The following is a 10871-nucleotide window of genomic DNA, read 5'->3' as shown; positions in this document are numbered from 1 at the left end:
ATGTTTTTTGAGCAGCAAATCAGAATATCAGAATGATTTCTGAAGGATAGTGTGACTGGAGTAATGATGCAAAAAAATTTAGCTTTGAAATCACTATAAATTACATTTTAAAATATATTCAAATAGAAAACAGTTATTTGAAATAGCCTAGTAAAAATATTTTAAAATTGTACTGTTTTGCTGTACTTTGGATGAAATAAATGCAGGCTTGGTGAACAGAAGAGACTTCTTTAAAAAACATGAACAATCTTACTGTTCAAAAACTTTTGACTGGTAGTGTATAGTCAACTTTAATTTTTCTCTAATTTCTAGATTTTAATTGGCTTAGAAATCAGATAACTGCTGAACAATAACCAATAATAATGATTTGCTTATATACTACAAACTTTTTTTTTTATCACATAATAAGGCAGAATAGTTTCAATACTGTAATAAATGCTATGTCAGTTAGCACTGCATTGTTCATATACTTTATTTATTACCTGGAGATGACTTGACAAACACAAATAAACCATATTGTCGCAATAGTATGTTTAAAGTCTTCATGTTTCCAAACGTTTCTGTTTTTCTGAAAACAACTGTTTTCATACAGCATAGCTGGACACTTTTTCCTCATACGACTTTCTGCGTGAGAGCACCCTCCGGCTTCGAGTATGAATGAAACATACACTGCACGTTTATTGCTCCGTGATGTTCATCTCGCCTTATTCTGGGTCCGAATAAAACATCAGATCATGCACAGACTATCCTGTCTCTTTGAATTTAAATCTATATTTATTCACACCGGCTCTTGAAAACCTCTATGCGAACACACTTGCCCGAAAAAGTGTGGGGGATGAATTTACGTGATATTAAAAGTGGAGCGGACACATCCCCCATGTAATCTACGCCCCTGTATATATATATATATATATATATATATATATATATATATGTATGTATATGTGTATATGTGTGTGTATATATATATATATATATATAGAATTTTTTATAGAAATAAATATATAGAATTTTTTTTAATTAACAATTTTTTTTATTAGATTTTTCTTTCTTAAATTGCAGTGGTTTTAATCATGAAAGGCCGCATCACAATTTTAGAGTGCATTTATTTCAAAAACGTGAATTATTGTACATCATTGCGAATTGCCCTTTGCTACATTTGACGGAAATATTTTTTCTGTGCTTTTTCAGATTGTTCATTTGAAACGCTTCCAGTTTGTCAATGGTCGCTGGATTAAGTCTCAGAAAATTGTGAAGTTTCCACGTGAGAGCTTTGACCCCAGTGCGTTCCTGGCCCCACGGGAGGGGTCTCAAAGCATGGGCAGCCTGCAGAGTGAATCCCTGGTAGAGGAGCTCCAGAGACTGGAGAGAGGAGACTCCTTTGTGTCCTCCATCTCCACTACTACTGTGGCCAGTCCTCCCACCTCTGGCAGAGGTCTGTCTCTCTCTCTCTCTCTTCTCTTTGTGCAAACCTTTTGAATCAACATGAGATTCTCTAATCGTTGCATTGTTGTTTCAGGCACCCCATGCTCCATCAGGAGGGTTGGCAGCCCACTGAGCAAAAACAGCAGCCCTGGCAGCAGCCCCAGGAATACAGGGCGGAAACAGGGGCGCCTGCGTCTTCCCCAGCTAGGCAGTCGACATCGACTCTGCAACAGCAAAGAAAACCTGGAAGCCTGTAGCAGCAGCAAGGAGAGCGAGACTGAGCCAGAGCAGGGCACAGTGACGGATGGGGAGAATCAGATCACATCTGATGCAAACGCGCAAGACACCTGGTCACTGGATGCCTCAAGCAATGACTGCGATGTGATCATGGTGAATCGATTGGGACAAGACAGCAGTCAGAGTAATGGACACTCGGAGGTCAGCGCAGACCTGGACACCCCTCACCAAAGAAATGACATCTGCCTGGAGCCCCTGTACAATTTATATGCAATCTCCGTAAGTGACTCTTGTCTACATGATTTGTTGTGTAGTAATTGCATTTGTAAGCAGCTTCTCTGACACTGTGATTATTGTTTTTCTTTCAGTGCCATTCAGGAATAATGGGAGGGGGGCACTATGTGACTTATGCCAAAAACCCCAATGAAAAGTGGTACTGTTACAATGACAGCAGCTGCAAGGTAAGATCTTGAATCTCGTTATGTCTCGTTATATCTCCGTTTCCATTATTTTGCATTCTTAATACAAAACGTAGGCCTATATCTGCAAAGATAAAAAAATGCTTTAACAAAGTAGAGATATCAGATCTATCAGTACTTCACTGTCAAGTCAATATTAAAACAAACAAATTGGGCACTACAACCTTTCTACAGTATCTGTTGTAGCAATTACCATCTGAATTTGGCAAGCACAACATTCAATTAAATTTAATTGAATTAAAACAGATGTTATTGTGATGTTATTTAAAATTGGAAATAAAATTTAAATAGTTTGTTTAATATAAGTACTGTGGTATCAACATTTTATTTATATTGCTGAAATTTCCCTTGCATTTGGTGTTGAATATTGAAAAAAGAATAAAATAAAATAAAAAAGAATGTGTTTAATATTAGTACTGTGGTATTAACACTGGAAATTTCCGGTTACACGTTATGTTAAGGTATCCTTGTTACAGTGTACATTATACATGTAAGTACTGAGTAATATTAATTAACTGCATGTACTTAATATATGGTTAGGGTTACGATTAGGGTTTGGTTTAAGTAAAATTTAAATTTAAAAAATACAATTGTTTTAAAAATAAGTATTAGGTTATCAACATTGGATTCATATTTCTGAAATTTCCTTTGCATTGGTGTTGACTACTGAAAGTACTGAAAAATGAAATAAAATAAAATTAGTGTTGACTGTTGAAAAATAACTGCATGTACTTAATATATGGTTAGGGTTACGATTAGGGTTTGGTTTAAGTAAAATTTAAATTTAAAAAATACAATTGTTTTAAAAATAAGTATTATTTATTATTAGTTATCAACATTGGATTCATATTTCTGAAATTTCCTTTGCATTGGTGTTGACTACTGAAAGTACTGAAAAATGAAATAAAATAAAATTAGTGTTGACTGTTGAAAAAAAAAAATAATAGGATAAAAATATTGTGTTCAATAGAAGTACTGCGGTATTAACTGAATTAAATGTATATTCCTGAAATTTCTCTTGCATTAGTGTTGACTACTGAAAGTCTGGTTTCATGACAACACTATAGAAGTATTGCGCAACACTTAAAACAAACTGTTTCTTGTCGTCTCTTCAGGAAGTTCACTCGGACGAGATTGACACAGATTCAGCGTACATCCTGTTCTACGAGCAACAGGGAGTGGACTACTCACAGTTTCTGCCAAAAACAGAGGGCAAAAAGATGGCAGACACCACTAGCATGGACGAAGACTTTGAATCTGACTACAAGAAGTACTGTGTGCTGCAGTGATGCCCTGCTCTTCCACATCAAAGACACTAGGGGGGTCTGTCAGTACGCCAGTGCAAGGAGAACTGAAACGCAGCGCCACCCCAGAGGACCATCATTTGTGAAAGCACAAAATATCAGTTAGCCGACAGGCACAACACCGCCGCTGACTGTGCTTTCAGAATAGAGGTACCTGACACTTCAGATGCACCAGGGTGAGGGCAAACGAGTGAATCAGAGAGAACTGTAGCGATCATGTGATTGTTGCCAAGCAAACAAATAACTGTTAGCCAATCCCTTGAAATCACCATTGTCAGACAGACAAAACTGCTCTTTCACATGCCAGCCCACACAGGTGAATCCAAAAATCACGTAACAAGAGCTTATGCTTCTGTATTGATAATAGTTAGAATGCTAATTGGCAGATTGTTTCAATTAGTAAATTGATGGTGAAGATGGCATTGGTATCAATTATAGAGTTTTCTCTAAAGCTTTTGTTGGCTTAGCTTTCTCATAGTTGATTTTTTTTTTTTCTTCAGTAAGTTCCATACACTACCTCGCATCTTTTGCAGTTGGCCAACTGTTCATAGAAAATCAGTGACAGTATTATATCATCTGAGGGCAGATTAAAATGACTTCTACTTTATATCCAAAATTCACTTTTCAAAAAAAAGTTGCTTATTTTATTTAATTAAAAAAAATGTTTCTACCAATTAATAAAATATCTTCCCACTCCTCCACTGCCAAATTATGCACATGCTATTTTTGTTGATTTTAGTTTTAAGATGGTTACTTTCAGGCTTCGTTTCTCTTTAGAAGGGTAAATCTCTTATTTTCTTTTTAATTTTTTTATACATTTGTTTTTATCAAGGATTTTTTTAATGCAGTAGTTCACTTTGCCTAAACGCATTCGCTTACAGCTTTAGTCTCAGCAGTCTGATCAAACCACGTCCTCTCAACAAATGCACAGCTTTTTACATGTTTTCCTGCTTCGCAAAATACTGTTGACCGCAGAGACTAAAAACGGCAATCAGATACATATCCAAACAATGTTTTCTCACCATGTCCAAGCCAAAGTGTTCAACTGGTCCTGTACATAATGTACGGAAAGCATTGCATACTGTTAGACAAGAGCGTAAGAGGTCTGTTGTGTGTGAACAGTATTAGCACGGAGGAATATTTCACAACCTTTGCTTTTAGAGAACAGCATTCTCACTAAACTGCTGAACGTTCTAAACCTGGGGGTTCCAGGTTATTAGTAGCATTTCTTCAGTGACTCTTGATAAGAGAGCTCACCTTAATTACCACTGTGAAAAGATGTATGAAATATTGAACGGCTCTTATTTTTCAGCAACTCATCAACTGAATGAGCTCCTCCTGTGAGGAGGCGTTAAACCCTTGGAAATCACCGGGAATCATTCGCAAACATCCATTTTGCTGCTGTACTTTCAGATTTCTATGTCATGGATATTTAAACTAAATGTTTGCCATCAAAGAAAGGTTTATCCCTGTCAAAAAAAAGAAATGTTTGTGAAATAAACACAGCTGTATTACTGTAAGGCAATTGTTAATCATCATAATGAGTAATGCAAATATGATATATGGACTGTAAAGATTTTTTTTAGGCATTTTAATGTTAAAATAAAAATAGATATCCAAAATCTAAATATAATATCACCATTCTCCAATTATAATTGGCTGTTTGAGCAATTACAGTTACAGTAACAAGTGTTTTTGAAACCACGAACATGTTTTAAACATTCACAGATTTTTTTTCTCCTGTTTTTATACAGGGATAATTTATTAAAATGGCAAATAGATCTCTTTTCAAGTAGTGCAATCAACTACTGATGTGTGTCTTTGTCCATGTCGTTAGTCCTAATTTTGTTAAATTAATTTTTATGAACGGCTAGAGATGTATTAATTTAATGAACTCTATTTTGTAAAGTGTTGTTTAAAGAATACAATTGACATTGCACTGACTAATGTACATAAACGTTTTGTAAATAGGCAAATGAAAATGATGTATTTGAAAATGAACTGTACAAATGTACTTGTAGTTGTATATGGAGTGATACTGTTGATCTGTAACAATTATTCAAGAAGCAAATTAAATGCAGCCAAATGCACGTTCTTCTCATCTGTGTTTATTTGCTGGCGAATGGTGCGAGGTGTTTCCTTCAGCAGCAAAGAGGAAACCACACACCTCCCTCTGTAGGGCTCTATAGAGTCCAGTGCCATCAATCAGACTTACTTCCTTGAATTCAAGCCACATTTGACATTTAAACTAACCATCTGTAGGACCCTTCCACTTGCCTGATGCAATATTTTCCAGCAAGAGTATTTCCCTTGAATGAAATATACAAATTAAGCTACTGAGAATCACCTAAAGACCTTTTTGCACACTGTGGGTCGCGCAGTATTTCACAGTTTATATATTTGGAGACTAGCATGCTGTAGTCAGGAAGTGCGTCGACTTGCATGCTGTGCTACTTATAGAATTCTTCTCTAAACCACAGGTGCTGAAGAATTGTGGCTTATTGTTCTGAAGAGCACCTTAGCCTCAGTGGTCTTGATGCATGCTCGCACAGTATTGTCTCATGCAGAAGAAGGTTAGACAATGGTGTGCATTGCATGATGAGTTCAGCCTGGGGACCTGCTATTTTTATTGTCTTTTCTACAAGGTGACGAAACATCTTTAACATATTTGCTTTTCAGGTCTCGCATTTAAACAATTGAGACGTCACCTGGAATTTGTCTTTAAATAACTTTTTCTCTTTCAGTTCTGATGAAACATCTCACTCAGATTTTTAAACAACATGTGATGCTATCGGTGTCATTATGGCAAATGACAGTTCATCTGATACAAACCAGTCCCGTAAGCTTTTCTTCTCGATGGCTATATATATATCTGCTTTTATCAAATGATGTAACACGAATGCATGCTTCAACATGTTATGCTTCAAATTAAACTGAATAAATTATACAAACTTACAGTAGAGTTATATTGCATGTGCCTATATGAAAACAGACTGTAGTTTATTTCACTTTGATAGCCATCACATAAAACGACTTTTTCTTCCTTTACAGAACTTGAAATCGGACACACCATTTTAATCTACATCTACGCCGTTACCGTTTTCTTCATGGTTGTACTTGGATGCCTTTGCCTAAACAAGTATATTTATATATTTAACAAAAAATTTTTTTAAGAATTTAAACAAACTCTAATTTTTATCTAATTAATAATTCTTAATATTTATTTAAACTTGTAATTAATATACATATATATATATAATATAGTTTCTGTTTCTCTCCTCAGGTATCGGTCAATGAAGAAGGTCATATGGGAGCTAAGGCAAAAAAGGCCGTCTGTCCCCCAGATTCCTTCCCAAGATTCTCCACCTCCATCTCCCAATGTCCTGAATATTCCTGCACTGCCTGACCGTATTACAGAGAGCCCATTACAGAGACAACCAACTAAATCGAGCTGCAGATTTCCCTGGAAGCCTCCACTACAGGTTTACTACATATTTATTTTTTTTAAATGTACTCAATAAATTAAACATGTGTTGATGAGTTTTATAAATGCATATAAAAGGCATAACAAGTATGAAATGTGATAGACTTACTTAAACAATGCTTAAACAATGTAACTTGAAATGATCTTCAGGTTCCTCGGTTCACAAAGGCAGACCTAAACCTTATTCAGCTCATAAAGGCAGGTCGAGAAGGAGTCTTCTACAAGGCAAGGATAATGAGGGGCACATGTAGAGGCCATTCACTGGTCACTTGCAAAATTGGAAAAGAAGGTAGAAAACGACACGCAAAAGCATTTCTGTTAATTAAATAAATTTACCAAAATGTGTGAATGTCTCCATAACGATCCAGCAGTTGTTTAGATCTGCTGTTGTTTGCAGGTATCACCTCAAAGCAGATGGAAAATGAGGTGTCTATTATGAGAAAGCTGGCGTATCATAAAAATGTGATGCAGCTGCTGGACTGGAATACAGCAGAAGGTAGGATGTGCTGTTGTGCTTCAGTATTATATGACTCTAAAAAACCTTAAATGGATCCTTGCAGCTAGACATTAAAATATAGACTAGGTCTTGCCTGTACATAACTCACTGACACAGTGTTGTGATAGATGCCAGGACGTTGCTAAAGTCTTCTGAATGTTTTACCATGTTGCATTGTGGTTGCTTGGGTGTCATGGGGACAAAAATATTTTTTTCATGGCTACAGATCATAAAAATTAAGAATTACTTTGTGGTCACGATTTACTAAAACATAGGGAACAAATTCTTAATTTGTGACCACTAAAACAAGGGAAGGAGTTGTTCATTTGTAACCACTATTTATTAAAACGAGGAAACAAATTCTTAATTTGTAACCACTGTTTATTAACTCAACTTTTATTTATAAAGCACTTTATAAATCATTAAAACTCCAAAAAATAACATACAACTTACAAACCAACACAGCATGACACCAATATAAATCGCACAATAAAAGAAATAAGTCTTTAAGTTCCTTTTAAAAATGTCCATAGTTGACCAAGACTCAATGAAAAGCGGCAAAGCATTCCAGAGTGTGGGAGCCACAACTGAAAAGGCTCTATCTCCATTACGCCTTAAACGAGACCGTGGAACAGTTCTGAGAAGAGTGCAGATGACTTTGAGATTAGTAAGGAAACGGCATGTCCTTTATATACTCAGGAGCCTGATTGTGCAGTGCTTAGTACACCAACATTAACACCTTGTACTGGATTCTATCATTTACAGGAAGCCAGTAAAGAGAAATCAAAACAGGTGTTAAATGGTCCCATTTTCTGGTATTAGTTAAAAGTATTACTGCAGCATTTTGAACACCTGAAGACGAGTAACCAGAGAATCACTTAGACCTAAATATAAAGCATTGCAATAATCCAATCTTGTGGAAATGAAAGCCTATTTTGGTCTCCTCTGACCACATGACCTTCTCCCATGCCTCCTCTGGATCATCCAGATGGTCTTTCACAAACTTCAGACGGGCCTGGACATGTGCTGGCTTGAGCAGGGGGACCTTGCCCACGCTGCAGGATTTTAATCCATGACGGTGTAGTGTGTTACTAATGGTAACCGTTGAGACTGTGGTCCCAGCTCTCTTCAGGTCATTGACCAGGTCCTCCCGTGTAGTTCTAGGCTGATCCCTCACCTTTCTCAGGATCATTGATACTCCACGAGGCGAGATGTTGCATGGAGCCCCAGTCCGAGGGAGATTGACAGTCATCTTGAATTTCTTCCATTTTCTAATAATTGTGCCAACAATTGTTGCCTTCTCACCAAGCTGTTTGCCTATTTTCCTGTAGCCCATCCCAGCCTTGTGCAGGTCTACAATTTTGTCCCTGGTGTCCTTAGACAGCTCTTTGGTCTTGCCCATAGTGGAGAGGTTGGAGTCTGATTGATTGAGTGTGTGGACCGGTGTCTTTTATACAGGTAACAAGTTCAAACAGGTGCAATTAATACAGGTAATGAGTGGAGGATAGGAGGGGTTCTTAAAGACAAACTAACAGGTCTGTGAGAGCTAGAATTCTTGCTGGTTGGTAGGTGATCAAATACTTATTTCATGCAATAAAATGGAAATTAATTATTTAAAAATCATACAATGTGATTTTCTGGATTTTTTTTTTATTCTGTCTCTCACAGTTGAGGTGTACCTACGATGAAAATTACAGATCTCTCCATTCTTTGTAAGTGGGAAAACTTGAAAAATCGGCAGTGTATCAAATACTTATTTGCCCCACTGTAACAGTTTCCAGATCCTTGGTTGAAAGGATTGGTTTCAATTTAGATAACTTCCTCAACTGAAAAAAAAAAGATGCTTTCACAACACTGTTTACTTGACGATCAAAGTGCATATTTTAATCAAAATTACTTCTAAGTTCTTCGCAAAACCATGCTTGTTGTTTGACAATACCATAACTCTCAACCAGTTCTTTCTCAGGGAGTCGATTCCCAAATATAAGCTCGATCTTATCCTCATTCAATTTAATTAAAACGAGGGAACGAATTCATAATTTGTAACCACTATTTATTAAAACGAGGGAACAAATTCGTAATTTGTAACCACTATTTATTAAAACGAGGGAACGAATTCGTAATTTGTAATCACTATTTATTAAAACGAGGAAACAAATTCGTAATTTGTAATCACTATTTATTAAAACGAGGGAATGAATTGAGTTGTAACCATTGTTTATTGAAACAAGTTCTTAAGTTGTAACTACTATTTACTAAAACGAGGGAATTAATTCATAATTTGTGGTCACTATTTACTAAAACAAGGGAACGAATTCTTAATTTATGCTCACAATTTACTAAAAGGAGGGAACACATTTTTTTAATTTGTAACCACTATTTACTAAAACAAGGGAATGCTTAAGTTCATTTCCATTAGGTCCATTTTATGGTCCTCCAAGTGAAACTTGTAAGCCTGATCAATTACATAAGTAATATTTTTCTCTTCATCAAGCCACGATTTGTGACATCATTAACAAATATCACTAAATAGTTGTTTCCATCATGTGACCAAAGAGGTGTCTTGTTTCCTCAGAGCCGTATATGCTGATCATGGATTTCATGAGCTACGGAACCCTGCGCAGTTTTGTTCAGAAAAACCAAGATGAGCTAATTGTCGACCCTGAACTGCAGAGCCAGTTCACCATTGCGTCCTACCACATCGCCCTGGCCATGGAGCACTTACGCTCCAAAATGGTATCACCATCTGCCACAAACATAAAACAGCTGTTCTGTTAAACAAACAGAGAGTCATATTTACACTATAAACATGAATGGTAAATGGAAAGAATGATTTTGAACGTTTTCTGTATCATTCAGGTGGTGCACTGTGACCTTGCCTTAAGGAACATTCTGGTGAGCCGATTCCCATGGGAGGTGAAGGTAACAGAGTTTGGCCTGGCCAGAGACTTGACCCGTATGAGGAGCAGACGCAGCAGCAGGAAAAAACAACACAAGGTGAACTAATCGCACCTGTCCGTCCCACGTCCTCATTGCTCATCTCACTGATATGAATGTGATCTCATAGGAGCGTGTGCCGCTGCGCTGGTATCCTCCAGAGTACTTCAGGAACAACTACTACAGCTTTAAGGGAGACGTCTGGGCGTTTGGTATTGTGCTGTGGGAAATGCAGACATTCGGTGAGAATTATCCTGAGATGTTTGGTTGACTTGTTAAATATTTTTGAAGAATAAATAACAAATATAGAATTTTATATTTCACAGGCACCTTGCCATATCCAAGTCTGAACACATCTGAGGAAGTGGTGTATAGTATCTGTGCTGGACGCAAGAACACTGTGCCCAACACCTGCCGTCCGGAAATGTTAGTGACAATTTAACTCTGTTTTGTTTTCTCAAATTATATATAAATTATATATCATTTCAGTAGAATATGTATGTATATAT

The 10871-nt window shown here is 36.7% G+C and overlaps 3 protein-coding genes across 4 annotated transcripts in view; all 3 read left to right on the top strand.

Annotated features, from left to right (window-relative positions):
- The window catches only part of LOC107585566 (ubiquitin carboxyl-terminal hydrolase 32-like), a 69928-nt gene extending 64393 nt beyond the window's left edge, over positions 1-5535 (top strand). For both annotated transcript variants that reach the window (XM_016272638.1, XM_016272637.1), the window contains exons 31-34: positions 1192-1435; positions 1520-1941; positions 2031-2123; positions 3257-5535. In XM_016272638.1, the coding sequence (XP_016128124.1) occupies positions 1192-1435; positions 1520-1941; positions 2031-2123; positions 3257-3430 (933 nt within the window). In that variant the 3' untranslated portion in view covers positions 3431-5535. The remainder of the gene's footprint in view (positions 1-1191; positions 1436-1519; positions 1942-2030; positions 2124-3256) is intronic.
- A 459-nt stretch (positions 5536-5994) lies between these two features.
- Positions 5995-10871, top strand: part of LOC107585561 (fibroblast growth factor receptor homolog 1-like) — a 5567-nt gene continuing 690 nt past the window's right edge. Inside the window, exons 1-10 of the mRNA XM_016272628.1 lie at positions 5995-6090; positions 6190-6284; positions 6497-6584; positions 6729-6927; positions 7080-7218; positions 7327-7425; positions 10001-10161; positions 10285-10422; positions 10493-10604; positions 10689-10788. Of these exons, the coding sequence (XP_016128114.1) occupies positions 6248-6284; positions 6497-6584; positions 6729-6927; positions 7080-7218; positions 7327-7425; positions 10001-10161; positions 10285-10422; positions 10493-10604; positions 10689-10788 (1073 nt within the window). The 5' untranslated portion in view covers positions 5995-6090; positions 6190-6247. The remainder of the gene's footprint in view (positions 6091-6189; positions 6285-6496; positions 6585-6728; positions 6928-7079; positions 7219-7326; positions 7426-10000; positions 10162-10284; positions 10423-10492; positions 10605-10688; positions 10789-10871) is intronic.
- The window catches only part of LOC107585563 (cell cycle checkpoint protein RAD1-like), a 14348-nt gene continuing 9482 nt past the window's right edge, over positions 6006-10871 (top strand). The window contains exon 1 of the mRNA XM_016272631.1: positions 6006-6018. The gene's annotated coding sequence lies outside the window, so the exon portion shown is untranslated. The remainder of the gene's footprint in view (positions 6019-10871) is intronic.

The sequence above is a fragment of the Sinocyclocheilus grahami genome, unplaced genomic scaffold, assembly GCF_001515645.1.
Source record: "Sinocyclocheilus grahami isolate Dianchi unplaced genomic scaffold, SAMN03320097.WGS_v1.1 scaffold72.1, whole genome shotgun sequence".
NCBI classification, from domain to species: domain Eukaryota; kingdom Metazoa; phylum Chordata; class Actinopteri; order Cypriniformes; family Cyprinidae; genus Sinocyclocheilus; species Sinocyclocheilus grahami.
Note: the sequence above shows the minus strand (reverse complement) of the source record. Positions and strands in the feature narration are given on the sequence as shown.